Here is a 19,415-nt window from a genome sequence, read left to right as displayed (position 1 = left end):
AAAGAAAATGTTTGAATGGTTTTGTTGTGCATGCTGTGCAATGGTCTGAGCAGGTGTTCTGATTTGATCGTAGGAGACCCTGTTTACTAAAATGACATGCATCTGGTCACGAACATGATCTTGATTGATTCAAACATTAAGATTTTGGATTTATAACAGTGCATGATCCATTTTACAGTAGGTAACGGTTATAAAGTCGGCTATTTGACCACTGCATTGACAGTACTGGCCCTTAAAAATGGAAGCATATGTATGTTTCTTGTTATGCCCAATTTTCGACCACAAACACAAGCGATGCCAGTGTTCTTCTAATGTTCAGAAACTTCACAGTGCAAGTGTCATGCGGTTCTAGCTAATCTGATAGGCTATTCAATGTGCTCCATAGGCCTATCCATAATTACGGACGCATATTTCAGTGCTGCACAATGCTCGAGCACAACATTATAGGCCTACAGCTACCAGAATTATGTCATTCTTTGAGATAATTTTATTTCTAGAACACGGATTGATTTCGAGATTAATGGACAAATAATTAGGCTACCGTTATTATTATTATTTAAAACTAACTCGCCAATGAGACAAAATAACAATTGGTCTTATTTATATATATATAAATTAAATTTTGTTTTTAATTTTTTTACTTTTTGTATTATTAGTTAGAAGATAACTCAGAAAGAGATTAAGCAGTGGGTTAGCTGCAGTTTGTGAGTGACATCTTGAAATAGGTGTTACCCCCCACAGTTTAGAATGGACGTATCGTACTTCAAAATATTTAACGAAAAAATGGATTCAGGAAACATCTTTTCTTTTATTAAAATGCAGTGACTCGAACTGCTCAACATTCAGTAGGTTCATGATATTTAAAAAATTGCGTACACCAGTTCTTCGGAGGTCTGTACGCAAACATTATAAATTATAGTCAAATCTGTTCACACATATCCAAAAAGGAGATTATTATTTTTCTTCTATTGGTGCACATTCTTTTTTTTTACAGGGTTAGTATTTTCATAAATCTACACGTTTATAAACGGTTTATTTGATCTGGTAGGCTACTTAATTAGGCAACTTTTTTGTGTATCCTACTTTAGTGTACAAAGGATCATGTTTGTTTTCAACAGCCCTGTGTTCACGTAAATTATTTCTCTTTTAAACAAGGTGGTAGCAATTATTCTGAAAAGGCTTATTGACCTACGACACTAAGTTTGTTGCACTAGTATTAAAAACAACAAGGTCTGTATCCCCAGAGAATTAAGTACAATAATGTTGTTTGTGTCCTCTGTCGAACTCAACAAATGCCTATAACGCTGTATATGTTACTGAGTCTGTGTATGCTGTAAGAGAGGCGGATAGGTCGTAAAAACCTCGGGCAAAAGATGTAAAGAAAAGCTCTCTCAGTATTGAGGCTAATACGCTATAAATGCAATCTTATACGCTGAGTTAATTAATGCTGGAAAGCTTGTTTATGAGGAGATGACGTTTAACAGTCTTGCAATTTTGCATTAGTTGCATTACATCACAAGTCTCCTTCTCTCTCACTGCTGCTATCTCTTTCTTTCTTTAAACTGGGTCTGCTCCCAAATGCAACTGTTTTTTGCTCCATTTTTGAGGGGGCTTGCTCTGTTCAAAAAAAAAAAAAAAAAAACGAATATATGCATGAAACAAATGAAACACGTTTCTTGTTACATATATTATTGTTGCTATTCAAAATTGTTGCTCTAAACTAGAGGCATAAATCATGCGTATTGGTTATATTCTTTACAGGTTAAAAGACTAAAAACGACTTTCCTTTCTTCGTTGTTTTTACCTTCAAAACAATTTTATTTTAGTCAGCTTAAAACTTTTTTTTTCATTTACAGGATTTTTTAAATGAACTTTTATTAGGTAAAAAGTCATTATTTTGAGCTTGACTCTAGACAATTAATTTAGGTAGGATTCATAAACATATGTTCATAACATAAACATATAGCATACAACTTTTATTATATAAACATTGTTATATTTTGTGCTTCAGTAACCTGATCAATATTAGGTGCTGCTAACCTGAATACAAGAACTGGATAGCTATAGATTCCTGACTCTCTTAGTCCATAAATGAATGAATAGGAATAAATTTGGGCTAATGATACAAATACATAAATCACGCTTTAGCACGGATAGCTATAGATTCCTAACTCCAAATGAATAAAAGACAAATAAATTAATGAAGGAATAATGATACAAATAAATAAATAAATCATTATCATTATCAAACTATTATCATGAAAAAAATGTAGATAAATATTATAGAATTATTCTTCATGTTTTTCTATGGGGTACAGCTCGCTCGTAAATATAGCCTATGCAATGTTAGTAATAACGTCCTTGGAACACATTTTAAATAATTTTTTCTCCTAAAAATAGCTATTCATATTCATGTTAATCATTAGCTTAGTTTCATTAAGCTTTGCTTAGTGACATTAAACAACGTCAGCAGACTACTATATTTTATTAAAAGCGAATATATTTTGATTTAGCAGACAGTCTGGTGAAGAGTTATCACATTAAGAAATTCTGTATCCAGCGTAGGCTATTCCTGTTATTCATCGGTAAAACACATGGCAACTGTAAACTCGGCGTTATTTGGGCAAATAATTAATGTATGTTCATTTATAAAATTTTGAACCCAAGGAGAATGACTGCCTGTAATGGTAACAAAGGTAAGCTTTTCTGGTCTATAGGTGTCTTGATGCAATAACACGTTCCTTGTTTCCTCTGTGACAAATTAGGTCGCAGCTGCATGTGGCATCGTGTTATTTGACTTGAGCCCGTTGTATCCCAAATAATGGCCCTAATTTTTCAAAAATAAGACATGCATCATCTTCACTTGTTTGGGACATCAAATCGTCGTTTTGTCCACATCCTGCATTGGTGTTATTTTAACCCACTATTTATTAAAAGTTCACTGTTACTTTTATATGAAATGCTCGTACTACTTTTAAGGAAAGTATACTGCATTGAATACTTATTCAGATGCTGAACACAATTCTATGACTTTTGAAAACACAACCAACCTCTACATAACTTAGCAAAATTCACTGCACTCCCTGCATGACGCATAGAAATGGAGAACTAAGCTTAAACCAGAAATTGCACGTGATTTATGCAATTAGTTTAGTAAACGGTTTAACGCTATGTGTTGGTAGGTTTAACTTACTGATGAGGTTTCAAAACCAGGTTGATCAGGAATGGCCAGATAGATAAAGTGGCCTTGAGATTCAATGGAAAGGTGTACAGGTTTATATAATGGTTTATGAGGACACAAATGTTTATAATGATATAGGTATTGCAACGTGAAAATTAATATGGACACTTCCTGTGTCGTCGTTAACCAAATGGCTTAAAAACAAAGTTTTTTTTTTTTTTTTTTTTTTGGAAAATCTAAACATGCAGAATGTTCTCTGTGATGGGTAGGTTTAGGGATATGGCTGGGATAAGGGGATAAATGTATGTACATTACAAAAACGTAGACTAGAGAGTCCCCGTAAGCCGCATATGCCATCTTGTGTGTGCTACTTAACCATATTTTTATTTATTTTTACCCAGAATTGAACTATGACAAATTTCCCAAAACCTAATTTTTGGGGACACCCCCATTAAAAATAAATAACCGAGGACTTTCTGCATTTTTACAAATTTATTAATATATTCCTCGGTTAGGGTTAGGATATGTCGTAGAATTAATCAAGGTACTTGTAAATAGTAATATAAACCAGCTAAACTAGCTGAATATAAAAACAATACATTTTAAATAGAATCTAATTCGAATAACTGTATATAAAACAATATACATCTATGAATGTCCCCATATAGATAGCTAAGTAAATGTGTTGAGGGGGTTGCTTTGCTACAACCTACAATCTACAAACAAAATTGTAGTAGGGACTGCACACCAAAGCATGAATGAAACTCTTCATGTTGTGATCTCATTGACGCCCTCTATTGAACAAATGAGTAGCTGCGGAAAAGTTGTTGCTGTCAATCCTAGTTGTCATAGCAAAACGAGCATTTCTTTTTACCTTGAGCTCGTTCTGAGTTTAATTATTTAAAATCATATCAGTTTGTCTGATTTAAAATCCTAAGATATTAATAACTGCTTTTGAAATCAAATCCTTGCATAGCTATGACAGGAAATATTGGAATAGCAATGCCTTGGGGGGAAAAAACAATACATAAGCATCTACATAAACCCAAATAAAAGTATGCTATTCTGTGTCTTAAACACCTGAAACATTGGTGTCTCATATTTTAGAGCAGTCAGTGCAATTTGGGAAAGAATTCAATTAAATGTGTGCGTGTGTGTGTGTGTGTGTGTGTGTGTGTGTGTGTGTGTGTGTGTGTGTGTGTGTGAAAATATTCAGATGTAAGTCCCTTTGTAATCATTAACATTTATAGTTTATTTACATGTCTTTTCTCAGAGAGTACAGTTACATTTATTTAGTAATTAAATTACTTAATTCCATTACATGTAACTAGTTACACACCAACGTTGCCCATGATTATCCCATAATGGCACATATAAAACAAAGTGTGAATATAAAAGAAATCTAAAATATGTATTCTTCCACCACCACTATGCACCAAGGAAAAATGTATGAGGGAAAAGGGAAGATAAAACTCTTCTTTCTATTCACTGATTCAATAGGATAACTGTTGGCCATCCAGAGATTGACTGGCCACCAGAGAACCCAAGCAGACCTATTGTTTATTGTCAGAATATGAGCAGTCTAAAACTTTCGGTGAGAAAGCGGAGCCCAAAAAGAAAAAAGGCTAAACAAACATAACTGTACTTTAGAATGCATTTGAACTAATGTTATATTATAAGAAAGCATATAATACCATGCTATTGAAATATGACTACTTGACAAAAAAGGCGGTACAGTCAGTCTGTCTTATGTTGAAGCTTACTTAAGAGCCAGGTCACAGGGTAAGTTGAGTGATTTGCACACTGTATAATTACAATTAAATATAAATATAATATAATTCATATCGATATAAATCTACAAACCAAATATGTTTCTTTGAAAGTGGACACAAATCTAGGCTACTTTTCATCATCAGCATCTCATCTACATCTCTTTAACTAGTAGCCTATAGACATGTTGTTGTATAAAGATCTGCTGCTGCAGCACTTCTGCTTTTCGCCTTCATAACCTCTAATATCTTAATTATCTTGCTTACTGAAACTAAAAGAAATTTAGATTTCACCCCATGGAATGTGAAAAAAGAAGCTTCACCATTTATAAAGCACCTTGTCGTTTATTATATATTTTATTGTTCATCACAGTTTAATATCAATCACCCTCAGGCTCAGTCGCCTTTAATGTTTCTCAGGCAGACCTGAAAAATAAAGGCACGGCCAGTGATTTTAACGAGGTGTTCGCGACATCTAGAGGGTCAGCAGCGGTACTGCAAGGGGTCCATCAATTACATATAAAGCAATATTACGGTAATATAAAGACGTTCAGATAAATGTTTCTTTGTGCCTTCCACATTAAAAAGTGAAATTTAAAATATGATGTAAAATAGCCTATATGATTGATATTATTATTATATATAGTACTTTCACAAAAAAATGTTGTTGTTTAAACCTTATCTGTTCTAACAGTAAGTAGCTTTAACACTGACAGAAAACATGGATATTAGGCAATTTTATATTTTATACTTTAAAAAAAAAAAAAATTAGGTAGGCTACAAGAATCAGATAGAGTTGGAGGTTTCGTATAAATTTTGTATAAAGGTTTCGTATAAATAAAGAGGTCCACCTCTAAACTTAATCCTCGGTAGGCCTATAGCTTTTCTCCCGGACCTGCATTCATTGCTGACAGCAAGGGAAGCAGCAAGCTAGTATGGCCTAAAATAGCATTGAGCAAAATGCCCCCAATGTAACGTAATGTAGGGGCCTATGAACCGCCCTGTACTTGTTTTGTGTGTGTGTGTGTGTGTGTGTGTGTGTGTGTGTGTTTATAACCAGTTAAGCAATATCACAAGAGCAAGATTGCTATTTTCCTGAAATTTCAAATTGCAACACAGAATGGTGTTTGGTTCATCCTCAATAATTGATTGACCCATTCATAAAACACAGTCACTTGCTTCGTTTATGAATGATTCAGCCGGTTTGAAAGAATCAGTTGAAAAATTCTTGATTCTATGATTCACTTTTTGAGACTTTCCGCTACCTATTGGTGGTTTTAGTTAAGGGCCATTCTACAGAATTGGTGCAAACTGCTGTCCCACAACCAAAAAGCACATTTAAAAAGCATTTAAGTATTCAAATCTTAGATGTTTAAGATCCCTCTATTATCTATTGAAACCCACAATAATATTTAAAATAGTAGTAAGCTTAATATATATAAATTCATGATTTATTGGGTACTTTCAATTGGGAGGTGGCTGTCCCAAACCCTAACCCCTATATCTGAACTTATAAAAATAATATTGAAATATTTTTTTTATTTTTTCCCCATTGTTTTTAAAGCAAGTTTTTTTGATTCTTCAAAATATTCATTTTACATTTTCTTTGTAAATTATTAAACTTTACATTAAAAAACATGTGTCCCGCATTTTTCATGTCACTGCTGAAACAGTGTATGTTTTAGTCTATTGGCCGAAACTGATTTGAACTAAACCCATACATTTATGATCAGGAAATATTCATGTGTCCCCTTCTCTTATAGCTACAAGCTGTGAGTAGATATAGGTCTCATCATTTTGAGGTAAGTGTGTTCAAAAGTCTGAAACTTTAAGGAACGTCACCACCGAATATTAAAAAATTATTATTATTTTTTTTTAAATTAAGCACACTTTTTTGAGGAGTTATTCCATAACATTTATTTTTTATATGCACATCACAATTCAGAACTGTGCTAGCTAACCATGTGCTGATTAGCATCTTTGAGCTAGATTCAAAAGTATCTAAAATTGTCACTACTGAAACATGTCATCATTGTTTCGGTAGTGACAAAAGGGAACACATAATCATCATATTTGGGGGAAATTATTTTTTAGTACAGTTATGCAATTTTTGGTATTTTTGTATGTTTTTGTAGTGTTTAGTATGTGAGTTAAAATTCTGTAATGTGATGTGGTTGCTACCAAAGCATTACTGTCACTACCGAAACATGGGATGTTCTGTCAGAAATAAAGTACACAGAATTATCAACTAAGATGTTATGATAGTTTTTGGTTCAATGTTTATTCAAACTAATGAATCCTTAACTTTGGAATCAGTATGATCAACTATTTGCCTTTTACAAAGAAAAATTGGATTAAAAATACAAAAAAGTCATAAATTACACTTTAAATATTGTTAAAAATGTAATTATGGATTTACCTCATCTAAAAATTTTTTTATAAAATAGCAAAAAATAATAATAATAAAAATAAATCTTAATAGGTCAATATAACCCTTCTAACTAAATTATTATTACTGTGTTTCGGTGGTGACAAATTTGGGAAGAGGACAAAAATTTATGAAAATACAATATGAGAATTAACTGCACAATTACTAGAAATGTGTACCTTGAATATTATACAATTTGCATACATACAAATTTTTTTGGAAAAAGACACATTTTTTCAAGACATTTCAAACTCATTTGAATCCAAACATGGGGATACTATAGTCCTAACTGAAACATATGAATAACCATAGCCTACATTGTTAAAAACAAGGACAAGGATCTATGAAGTAGGCCTAAGTTCCATTCTAACCTATCTGGATGCGTTTAGAATTTCGATTTGAAGTCTATTTTGGGTCACTGATGTTTTATTTAACAAAACACATGCATAAGGAGAAGTGCTTCTATAGATTAGATTAGATTAGATTCAACTTTATTGTCATTGCACATGTAAGGTACAGGGCAACGAAATGCAGTTAGCATCTAACCAGAAGTGCAATAAGCAGAGGTACAGGATATACAGTGCCTACAATATGTTACATATGTACAGAATATACAGATAAGGCAGTAGTACTATGGACATAATTTACAAGTTTTTAAATACTATCAGTATGATATACAGATGGGTGATATGAACATACTATACAGATGGGTTGTGCAGTAAATGTATGTACACTATGAGCAAAAACTATGAACATAATTACAAATGGATATGAATAAGCTATAAATTAAGATATATAAACACTAGTGCAATGAACATTGAAGTGCATAGAAATAAAAATTTACAGTACATAGTACTCAGTGTGTAGATTGGTTGTTTTTTTTGTTCTTTTTGTTTTTTTAATCGATTTAATGATGGGGAGGGGTGAAGAGTTTGTAGTGGTGTGTGAGGGGGGTATTATTGGGCAGAGTTTAGTAGGGAAACAGCTGTAGGGAAAAAGCTGTTCCTGAGTCTGCTTGTCCTTGATCGGAGGCTCCTGAAGCGCCTCCCAGAGGGCAGTAAGTTAAACAGTCTATGGTCAGGGTGAGAGGAGTCCTTAAGAATGGCGCGAGATCGACGTAAACAGCGTTTTCTCTGGACGTCCTCAATGGCAGGGAGTGGTGTCCCTGTGATGCGTTGGGCGGTTTTCACCACCCTCTGCAGTGCCTTGCGGTCAGCAACTGAGCAGTTCCCATACCAGACTGTGATGCAGTTGGTCAGGATGCTTTCAATTGCACACCGGTAGAAGTTCCGCTGGATGATTGGAGACAGGTGGTTCTTCTTCAGTGTCCTAAGGAAGAAGAGGCGTTGGTGAGCCTTCTTGACTAGGCTGGATGTGTTGGTGGTCCAGGTCAGGTCCTCCGAGATGTGGGTTCCCAGGAACTTGAAGCTGGAGACACGTTCAACAACCATCCCATTAATGTGGATGGGGTCATGCGTTCCACTTTTCTTCTTCCTGAAGTCCACAATGAGTTCCTTTGTCTTGCTGGTGTTGAGGAGCAGGCTATTGTCAGCACACCATGCAGCCAGGTGCTGTACCTCCTCCCTGTAGGCAGTCTCATCGTTGTCTCTGATGAGGCCAATCACTGTGGTGTCGTCAGCAAACTTGATGATGGAGTTGGATCCATGCACAGGCCTGCAGTCATGGGTGTAGAGGGAGTAGAGAAATGGGCTCAGCACACAGCCCTGTGGTACGCCGGTGTTGAGTGTGATGGTGGTGGAGCAGGTGAGGCCTGACCTAACATGCTGAGGTCTGTTGGTCAGAAAGTCCATAATCCAGCTGCAAAGGGAGGTGTTAACACCCAAGTCTCCAAGTTTAGTGGTCAGCTTGGAGGGAATGACGGTGTTGAATGCTGAGCTGAAATCAACAAACAATATCCGTGCATATGTGTTGTTGTTTTCCAGGTGTGTGAGTACCGAGTGCAGTACTGTGCATACTGCATCCTCAGTGCTTCTATTGTTTCTATAGGCAAATTGGTGTGGGTCCAGTGTGGGTGGGAGGCCGTTCTTGAGGTGTGCCAGGACCAGTCGCTCAAAGCACTTCATAACAATGGGTGTGAGTGCTACGGGGCGGTAGTCATTCAGGCACGTTGGGGAGGAGTGTTTCGGCACTGGCACAATGGATGTGGACTTAAAGCATGTTGGCACCATTGCTTGGGTGAGTGACAGGTTGAAAATGTCTGTGAAGACCTCTGCGAGCTGCTCTGCACATATCCTGAGCACACGTCCAGGAATGCCGTCGGGGCCAGCAGCCTTGTATGCGTTGATCCGGCTCAATGCTGTGCAGACATCTGTGGAGGTGAGTTTGAGGGTCTGATGGTCTCCTGAGAGTGTGATCTTGGTGGCTGTCTCGTTGTTGTTGTCAAAGCGAGCATAAAAGTAATTTAGCTCGTTAAGGAAGGAGACGTCTGTGACCGTTGGAGTGGAGTTGCATGGCTTGTAGTCACTGATGACCTGGATGCCCTGCCACATGGGCCGGGGGTCAGAGTTGGAAAAATGCTCCTCTAATGACATTATAGACCAGTTATATTATCTGTTATATTATAAGGTCTAATTTGCATTGATTTTAATTAGCCAGTTAAACTCAAATTGATACCCAGCCATACCCATAGCTTGATGTGTATTTCTTAGCAAATGCAAATATTTTCTTGAATGTTTGATTCGCACGTTTGACCAATAGGTGGCCTAAGTGATTAACTGAAAGTATAACGTACAGGGTGTAGAAGCTCTCACTTGTTAAGACTTGAAATAATATATGTAGGCCTATGCGTTGATACAATTAAATTAAGTGGAAACGAAAGATATCTAAAAAAAAAAAAAAAAAACTAATGATTGATGTGAAGCAGTTCTACCTGATGACGACTACCTGTTTTACATTTCTTTCTTTCTTTCTTTCTTTCTTTCTTTCTTTCTTTCTTTCTTTAGCTAGTGTCACTGAAAAGTGTTATGCAATCATTTAAAGCCCAACCTAGAAAAGTCCAAGAAAGGTCTTTGATAGGCTACGAGTGATCCATTATCAGAATGGTTCGTCAACACTTACCTTGTAGTTTAAAAGGTCCATTACGTTTTTACATAAAGTCCTCAAAACGTCTGGGTATCAGTGATGAAAAATTAAGGGAGTCGGGATTCCATTACATTCCGAGCTGTCCAACTCTGTGATCTAGCACAAATGGAAATCCAGTTCAGTGTTTAAACATTATTTGACTTACAGATGATTAATTATTGATGTGTTCGCAGTGAGCGTCTCCCGGTGACGACCCAAAGCTGTCTTAAAAAAATAAAATAAAAATAAAAAAATGTTTAGAAATGTAGGCCGATTTTAGAGCTAGCCCAGTTTGAGCTCCAATTTAATTTCAGATAGGCCCTACCTGATATGAAATACCAAATAGTATATATTTTGAAGCTTTTTCGTTTATCATTTAGTCGCAAGTTTATGTTCATGTGAACTGGACACATGCAATGTACAAATAACAGACTGAAGACGTACTAAAGGGGCGCTTCCAAACTTTCGCCACAAGATGGGGTAACTCGCCCACGAGATCAACGAGCACATACGAAAAGCGCTGTCATCCACTTGAACAGTTGATATTGGACCTGTTTTGTGACTGCATTCACGTATTTTATGTGTAATCTATTCTACTTTTTAAAGCAAAAGTGAAGCCCATCTTTTGCTTTCACGATACAGAATAGCAGGCTATGCAACACTTTAAACGTTTTGAAAGTACGCAATTATATAAAATGATTGTTTTTACCTAACTTTATATAATCAAATATTATTTTATTTTTTTTCCCTCCACGACTTTGTAAAAAAAAAAAAAAAATCTATAAATATATTAAAAAGTTCAACTATATTACGGAGTAATAGGCCTATATATGTAGGCTAAGCCTATAGGTCTCTCTCTGGAGGCCTAGGCTATATGTCTTCACGTAGCCTATTCATTTTTAAGCGTTTTAGCAAGGCAAGTGTCTGTACGTTAGTTCTGTATATTACATTTTAGTTCTATAGCTTTTACAGTGAAAAGAAAGATTTGAGTATATATATTTTTCCCTTATCCTCCGGAGTATGACTGTGGGTAAAACGTCAGTTGTAGGCTAGTTCATCTAAATGATGTGCGACCAAGACACCAGCATCTAACCTGACATCTGTTTAAATGCTTTCATGTTAATACACTCCTCTCCAATGGCGTCTTTGTTAGCGCGTCAAAGATTATTTACAGAATGAGTCAATTGCTAAATGGTTTCATGATTGTTGAGCGAAATCGCCGTAGGAGGCGGTTAGGACTATTGGAGGCTGTGAGGTCGAGCTCTGGCGCGCAGCGGGGCTCCAGTAGGAACGGCGCTAATTGAGGAGGCAGAGTCGAGGCGGGCCAGTAGAGCACAGGAGCGCGAAGAGCTGGGGCAGAGGGCATGCTTCTTGGAGCTGAGCGCATTGTTTAGATGTATAAAATACGAGACCAATATTTCTCATTCCTATCCCCTCTTTTTCACGAAAATAGATCTTTTACGATGTCTACTGGCCTCAACTAGTCAACCTAGATTCACATTATTAATAGCCTATTCTTCTGTTATTTGTTTTGTATTTGTCATATCTCATCGATTTTGTCTTTATGTGCACATATATCATAGCCTTGTGTATAAATTGCCCTTCTCCACTGAATCATGCAGAGAGCTGTCCAGAGCTGAAAATTTGTAAGATTATGGTTAAGGCCGCATATGCTATTATTATTTTGGGCTAATTAATGTTGTTTTAGTACAAAAGTGATGGCAGCACGCGAAGTGTACTTTATTAAGGGCTTTTGGTATATGAACATATCGCATTACAAATTAATAACGTAATAGCCTATGTATTTTAACCTATGCATTCATCTATATAGTTTGATACGAATATAAAAACACAATAAATGACAATAAATGTTTGTTTATATATATATATATATATATATATATATATATATATATATATATATATATATATATATATATATATTTAGGCTATTTTATTTTATGTATTTATTTATTTGTCATATGACGCACTGGTAGGCTAGCCTATCTGTTGGGCTACTTGTTTTAATTTGGGTTAGAACGTGAATGCAGGTGTATATATTTCTTATAGTTATATATTGTCTCCAGTATCTTTAAGAGACGCATGTCTGCTCACTCATCATCCACCCACAAGTGAGAATGTTTCGGGAGAGCCTCGAGTTTTCAGACTTATGTAACTTTGCAAGGTGTTGTGGTGAAACAAAATCTGAATATTTCTAGTTTTCAGTATTCCACAGTTCATAGGATCTCATCCGAATTAACCTTCATTGGGCTCTTACACTCTGATCTTACTGCTGATCCTGTATCATAGCCTCTTGTGACCTCTAAATTACTCTGTAATAGAATTACAGTTTTTAATCCTGCTTGCCAGAACGCCTCATCACAGGCTGCTGGGTCCAGAACAACACTCGCGGTATGTTTTTATGAAATTTGTAATTGTTAATCGACTTTACAAAATGAACGTCAATGGTAATTTGTGTACTGTCTATCAAAAAATAATGTGCCTGTCTCTCCAAAGCCAAGTAGTTTTTCAGATCAAAGTATTGCTCTTATTACAGTTTTGAACCATGGCAGGGAAAGGAAAGACACCAGTAGTCGGTCATAATAAACAGTAGCCTAATAGAATTGATACGAATTTTCAACAATAGGCTGCCAGGTAAATTAATAAGTCTAATGAAGTGATGTAAGTTTTAATAATGAATCTTTTCAAATGTAAGCTATCATTCTTTCAGCTAAAGATAGCTTACAGTGAGGTTGGAAATTCCCGTCAACGTGTTTTGTTTTTTTTATTATTATTATTATTTACAGTTATTTGAAACTGCTTTTTGAAAACTTGTATATATATATAGGCCTATATTGGTTGATTTGTTACCCCATTATGGGATAACATGAACAATAAAAGTAGGCTACTCTATAAGGTAAAATTATCATTAAATGTGTAGCCTATATTAAAAATAATCACGTGAATCATGTATTTAAAATTTAATAACTCGTTTGGATGATGTTTGTTTGTTTGTTTGTTTTAATTATTTATTTATTGGGCATTTAGCCGACAGTTGTCATCGTATCATCTGCCTAATGCACAGCTTGCCACAATCGGGTTAGCCTGCTAATTCACGGATCGGATTCTAGCTTCACGTACCTTGTTCTGTGCTTTTTTTGTGAGAAGGGTACTGTTTCGGGAGGGAAAAGGCCCAGTCTTGCCAAGAGTGGTTGCACTGACAGGCTATGCCGAGGCTCCACGCTTTCAATCCGGGTCAGAGGGAACTGACGCTCATTGAGAACTGCATGAATACACACGAATAGAAAAGTTGTGTTCAGTTAACCGATGAAATCAGAGAAAAACAGGGCTGTACAATCTTTTCTTATTGCCGTCTGCGGTCCAATTGCGTTCATTTGTCTCTGTGCGACGAAGATTATGGGAACAGGACAAAAAAACTATTCTGCCTTTTTGACACCCTCGCCAGTGATAATAGTATACACGGGTTTCGGGACTGGATGTTTATGAAAATGTTATGTATTTTTGCCGTTGTCACATATCACGTATTCTATAGGTTACTTCGTGTATTCACATTGCAAGGGAAAAAAAATATCTGAAATTGTGTAACTGAATTATTAGACACTTTATAGGTAGCTACAACAAGAGTTTAAGAAAGCAGTCTCTTTGCAGCTCTGCGGAAAAGCTGTCTGTAGGCATGGGGCCACAAAATTCCAAGCTATGTTGCTGGCAAATTACTTTTTATCTTTTATTATTATCATAATTTAGCAATATCTTATGATATCTATATGACATATAAAAGCCAGTTTAAAGCAATAAGTGGTTCTAATAAATTTATTTCCTCCATCACACACAAATTACGTTTACCGCCTGTTTATCTTATTCTCAAAGAGCAGTAGGCTATTAATTTAAAAGAAAACTCTTCTCATAACCAATTTATCAGTGCTAAACATATTTGAGAAGAATATCTGCCAATAAATGAATGTAGTCTGAATGATAAAGATCACTGTGAAGTGATTTGAGAGCTCTGTCAGCCAGTTATAGTCCATGTCTGTCCACTGCAGATGAACTTAAGAGGTAAAAAGTAGTCTCTCGCGATCAACTAAATGAATGCAAGTCAAAGGTTTCTGTGATTTTAGTGCATTTGTGTAATCAAGTGTCATTAGGATCAATGGGTATTTCCTTATTGTCGCGCAGATTTAGACTTGAGAAGACGTACAAGACATTGCGCCCTACGTAATTATGAACGTGAGTGAAATAATAAACGCAGCCTTATTTAGCATTGCCGGTTATAAGCTGAAAGTTTCTTCTAGTCTTTATGTTATCTGTCGTGAAACGGACACACATGAATGGGAGGAATAGAGAGCGATGATAAGGGGCAATCTTAATAGGTGTATAGGCTAAACAAATCCATTTATAAAACAAGGAAGGCTTAACTAATTTAAAAAAAATAGTTTTCTTGTTACAAATATCTAAACTCAACTTTAATAATAGTCTTTGTTACATCGACAAATTAAACAAGATGATTAGGTTATTTGTCACATCTACAAGCTGTTCTTCTGTTTTTGGCAGCTACATTAGAAGTGTGCCAAATCGGAGACGTACTAAATTAGGATATGTAGACAATTTTATCCTCCATAAAATTTACCCATAGTATATATATATTTTTTTCTGGAGCAAACTAAGTAAACTTCTAAAGGAAGTGCTTTGTACGGTTTTCTGTTTGTGCATGTGAGTTAGGGCTACTCGCCCAGAGGGAGCTTTTTTCTTTGCATAGCTCAATTTTAAAAGAAACCTCGTTTCGTTGACTACAATGGGACACTGGGCCAGGGGAGGAGTCGTCCATGATTAGTCAATTTAATGGCGCCTTCACTTAATTTTTGCATTGTGTACTTTAGCCACTGGTTATTAACAAAAAAAGGAGACGAATGTCCACCGTCACGGCGAATTTTATGTTTAAAAACGTTTCTGTGCTACAAATTGTGTTTGTTGAGGAGTTTTGTTGCATATGTTACACTGCTGATCAACTTATTTCACGCTCTCCATAAATTAGAGAGAAAACTACTAGAATGTTGTTGTATAGAAATTAGAAAATGCTTTGTGGAAATGACACACATAATGCAGTTTTATAACAAAATTGAATACTGTATTTTCAGTTTAGAAACGTATACATTAACAGAAACACGCAAGAAAGTAACATTGAATTATAAGCGCTGGACTGGAAACATGAAATAGACTTGGTCAGTCGATGGTGATATCCAATATTTTGTCTTTTGCATTAATCTCGACTGATAGCGTTCTTTTCATGGCATAAAACAGAGAAACAAAACGCCTAGAGCACTTAATATTTACGTTTTGACGAATAGTTTATGTAGGGACACCAAGCCAAGAAAAGTGAACAGGGATAGAAAAGAGAATGGGTATAGCAATATTATTTACAGACTTATTTCTACACATATATTACAGACTGGGAGAATGATCGCATTATTTAAGATATACATAATTCAATATAAAATCTCGAAATAAAAATAAAAATCTGATACAGTCATAACGATTCAGTTCCACATTTGACCAGTACCCCACACAGGCAGTGACAGAAGTGTAGTAAAAAGGTGCTTACGACTCAAATGATTGTCTGATGAACATAAAGGAAAAGAGGATTGCATCCTGGCTGCTCGTCGTCACTCGGACTAAAACAGAAAAAAGGCGATGGACACCGGTTTCTGGTAATTCCCTCTTCACGGTGGTCCTGATAGACATAAACGTGGGGCATTTCCCCATATACAAAAAAGAAATATATATATTTATATATATATATCATGCAAGTGAAGGGATGGGGGAAAGGTGTAGGGTCCATTGAAAGCGCTTGAAAAAAGACGTGCTTTTATGTTTTTCTTTTTATAATAGCAATATCAATTGGTCCTTTTTCATCTTCCCCGATAATTAATCAAGTTTTTTTCAGGTCCTTTTTCCTGTATATATTTCTCTTTTGCGTATCATACGTCGCATTCCGAGTCACTTGAAGTTACTGAAAGAATCGACGTGCCCGTGTCGACTCGCTCTGTCATACTGGAGACACTGGTCGTTGGACTAGCTGCAGTTGATGGCGACTCCGCCGAACTTCGTGGGGTGCAGCCGGATTCTGAAAGGGACCGCATGCCATTCTGCCCTATTCCTTGATGCTGGAGCCTATAGCAGAAAAGTGAGAGAATGGTATGCCGTTAGATAGAAAAGTCGCAGGCTCCTCCATTTTCACGTAATTATTAGGCTATGCTAGGCTATATTAACATAGTTCTTTAAAACGATATAGATAAAAAAAAAATAATAATAATAAAAAAAGCTAAAATAGATAGATGAAAAACAACATTTGCTTACATGGTCAAATAAATACTACAGCTGTACAGCTGGAAAACAATAAAACATGGCCCCTACAGGATTAAGTCTAGCCTATAGCAAAATATTCTCATATTTATCCTCGAAATTTGATTGACTTCTCATGATATCTAGTATTGATATAATTAGTTATTGCATTCATTTGCATGTTCAAATTAGGTGTGATTAGTTAAAGATGTCAGTTTTAGCATGCTGCATGACCAGAACGTCATAGTTCTTGTTTAACGATTTGTAATCATCCAGTCAAGTCAAATTTGTAGATTTCTCCAATAAATAATATAAATTACTTACACCAGTCAAAGTGTGTGCTTAGTTTCTGCTGCTTTCTCATTCCCTAGATGCACAGTAATATTTAGTGTTTAGGAAGAAAAATAATTTGACTAGCCTAATTGACCTGAAACAACTCTCACTCTAACTAATTTACGCCATGTTATCTGTAATATAATTACGAAGTGCACTGGGAAGTGAAACAAAGCCTACTAATTTGCAAGATGTCAAATATTTCAAACATTAAACCTTAGAACAATTTGTATCCCAATAATGAATTATTTCTAAATGCATGAGTGTCCGCAGAATAGGTTTACAACTATTTGTATTTACAATGTCATGTTGCAAAAGTAACTGTCTAAGAATGTTTGTGATAAACTACTCTCTTGAATTACTTTGAATGTAGATGATTTGGATAGATTTTACTTTTCCAAATATAGCAGCAGAGAAATGCTATTAATGCTATTTTTTAGACTAGCCTATCTATATTTCTTTTGTTATTACTAGTATCTAAACATTGGAACAATTGTTAAATTAAGATTTAAATACTTAATATGTTAAAAACGACAAAAAATACTACATTTTTGTCACACAATAGCTTTGCTGTAAAGAATTTGGTTACATGTTCTTTTTGCTATTTCAGGTTTCATCGATGAATCGGGATAATCTTTAACTTTGCAAAAAAAAATTCCACGTTAATAAAACTGATACAGGTATGTTTTATCTACTTGCTTTTATATTCTGGTTGAGACTTTGAAAAAATCTTACACATGGCACAAATAAAATGTCGTCGTTCTCCCTCCTTCGTCTCTAACATTTGATTGTTTTTACTGCAGTGCTTCCTACCTCGTGTTCACATATTTCACAACATTTCATTTATAAAATAATAGTAGTAATGATTAAACACTTAAAGCACACATTTCCATGGAAAGTAAAAGATGCCTAACGTGACTGACCTGTTTTTTGCTGCCGCTGCCCTGTCTCGTTGTCTCCGGTTTTTAAACCAATTTCCGACCTGTGTAGGAGTGAGTCCAGTGGCTTGAGCCAGTTCCCTTTTCTTGCTGGGGTTTGGGTAGGGGTCCTGAAGGTACCACTCCCGTAACAGACTCCGCGTCCGCTCTTTGAAACAATGCGTCTTCTGCTCGCCGTCCCAGATGGTTCTAGGCAGGGGAAACTTCTTTCGCACCCTGTACTTATCAACCGGTCCTAGGGGACGCCCGCGTAATTTCTCGGCCTCCTGATAGTGAGCCTCGAGCCACATCGCTTGTAGTTTACCATGCGAGTCCTTGGTAAACTTGTGGTTCTCCAGAATGTGATAGAGATCGCGAAAATTGCCTGTGTGAAAGGCAACAACAGCCCGGGCGCGTAGGATGGATTCATGCTTGTTGATCGCCTCGCAAGCACCCGGTGCCACTGGAAGCGACCATAGGAAGCGACCCAGCCGCTCGATGTCCCCGGTCTCCTCCAGCGTCTCGCAGACGCTCGCCACTTGCTCCGGGGAGAAGTTTAGGGTCGGTAGCTGAAACATTGACAAGTCTTCGGGAGACCTGGTGCTGGGCGCACTGCTCGCCAAGAGCAAAGGGCGATCAGCAAAGTTTGGCAGGAAGAAATGAGAGGGATAAAGCTCTAAAGGCGATCTGAAAACCATGGAAATGACTTGAGAGAGAATGAAATTTGCGAAGGAAAAAAGAACGACGAATTCAGATTGAATGACTCAATGGCTATCGCCTAATGACACCAGCCTCATAATATCTCCCCCTAAATCCACCGTGAGTGTAGCATTGAAATATTTTGTTTCGCTTTTCTATTGGTCTTCTTGGTGTCGTTGTAGGGTTGTCATGGCAGCCCTGCCAATCACTGTCAAGCGTGCCAATCATTAGCCAGTACGTAGAGGCTTTCACCACTTCTGCTGCACGCACGGGGGGTTATCAGGAACTCCAATCTCAACAGCACCCTCCCTCCCTTGACTCGTGTGAAGTCGAAGCAGAGTCTCGCCTATTTGTTGAATGGAATGAGCAATTAGTGGGTGGAATATTATTGTGATCTTAACGAGGCTCGTTAAAGTTAAGAAGATATGTAGGGAGAGAAGGCAGGGGTGGGGTCTAGGGATGACAGTCACGGACACGGGAATTTAAATGAAGCGCTAAAACGGAATCTACTACAGGGTACACAGATAGGCTATTTCATTTTTTAGCGCCTTGTATGAAGCTGGAGAAGATACGATGTTGCGCCGGCTCGCTTAGCCCATAGACACAGTAACCGTAAAAGCATGTATTGAATTCTATATTTAAAAGGAAAA

At 36.5% G+C, this 19,415-nt stretch overlaps 1 protein-coding gene across 1 annotated transcript; it reads right to left on the bottom strand.

Annotated features, from left to right (window-relative positions):
• Positions 1–16,356: 16,356 nt before the first annotated feature.
• Positions 16,357–18,891, bottom strand: six3a (SIX homeobox 3a). The gene is made up of 2 exons (XM_079439844.1): positions 18,073–18,891; positions 16,357–16,645 (listed from the first exon to the last, which is right to left on the bottom strand). The coding sequence occupies exons 1-2, from the start codon at positions 18,762–18,764 to the stop codon at positions 16,453–16,455; spliced, it is 885 nt and encodes a 294-aa protein (XP_079295970.1). The 5' UTR covers positions 18,765–18,891; the 3' UTR covers positions 16,357–16,452.
• Between the last annotated feature and the right edge of the window lie 524 nt (positions 18,892–19,415).

The sequence above is a fragment of the Barbus barbus genome (assembly GCF_936440315.1).
Source record: "Barbus barbus genome assembly, chromosome: 18".
NCBI classification, from domain to species: domain Eukaryota; kingdom Metazoa; phylum Chordata; class Actinopteri; order Cypriniformes; family Cyprinidae; genus Barbus; species Barbus barbus.
The sequence above is the reverse complement of the archived record's forward strand: the minus strand, read 5'-3'. Positions and strand labels throughout refer to the sequence as shown.

Bases quoted from the DNA above. Each gene is read 5' to 3' on its own strand.
- six3a (XM_079439844.1), bottom strand. From the start codon at position 18,764: ATGGTTTTCAGATCGCCTTTAGAGCTTTATCCCTCTCATTTCTTCCTG. The intron at 16,646-18,072 runs GTCAGTCACGTT...TTTCTGCTATAG, and splicing joins GCAGCGGCAGCAAAAAACAG to GCTCCAGCATCAAGGAATAG.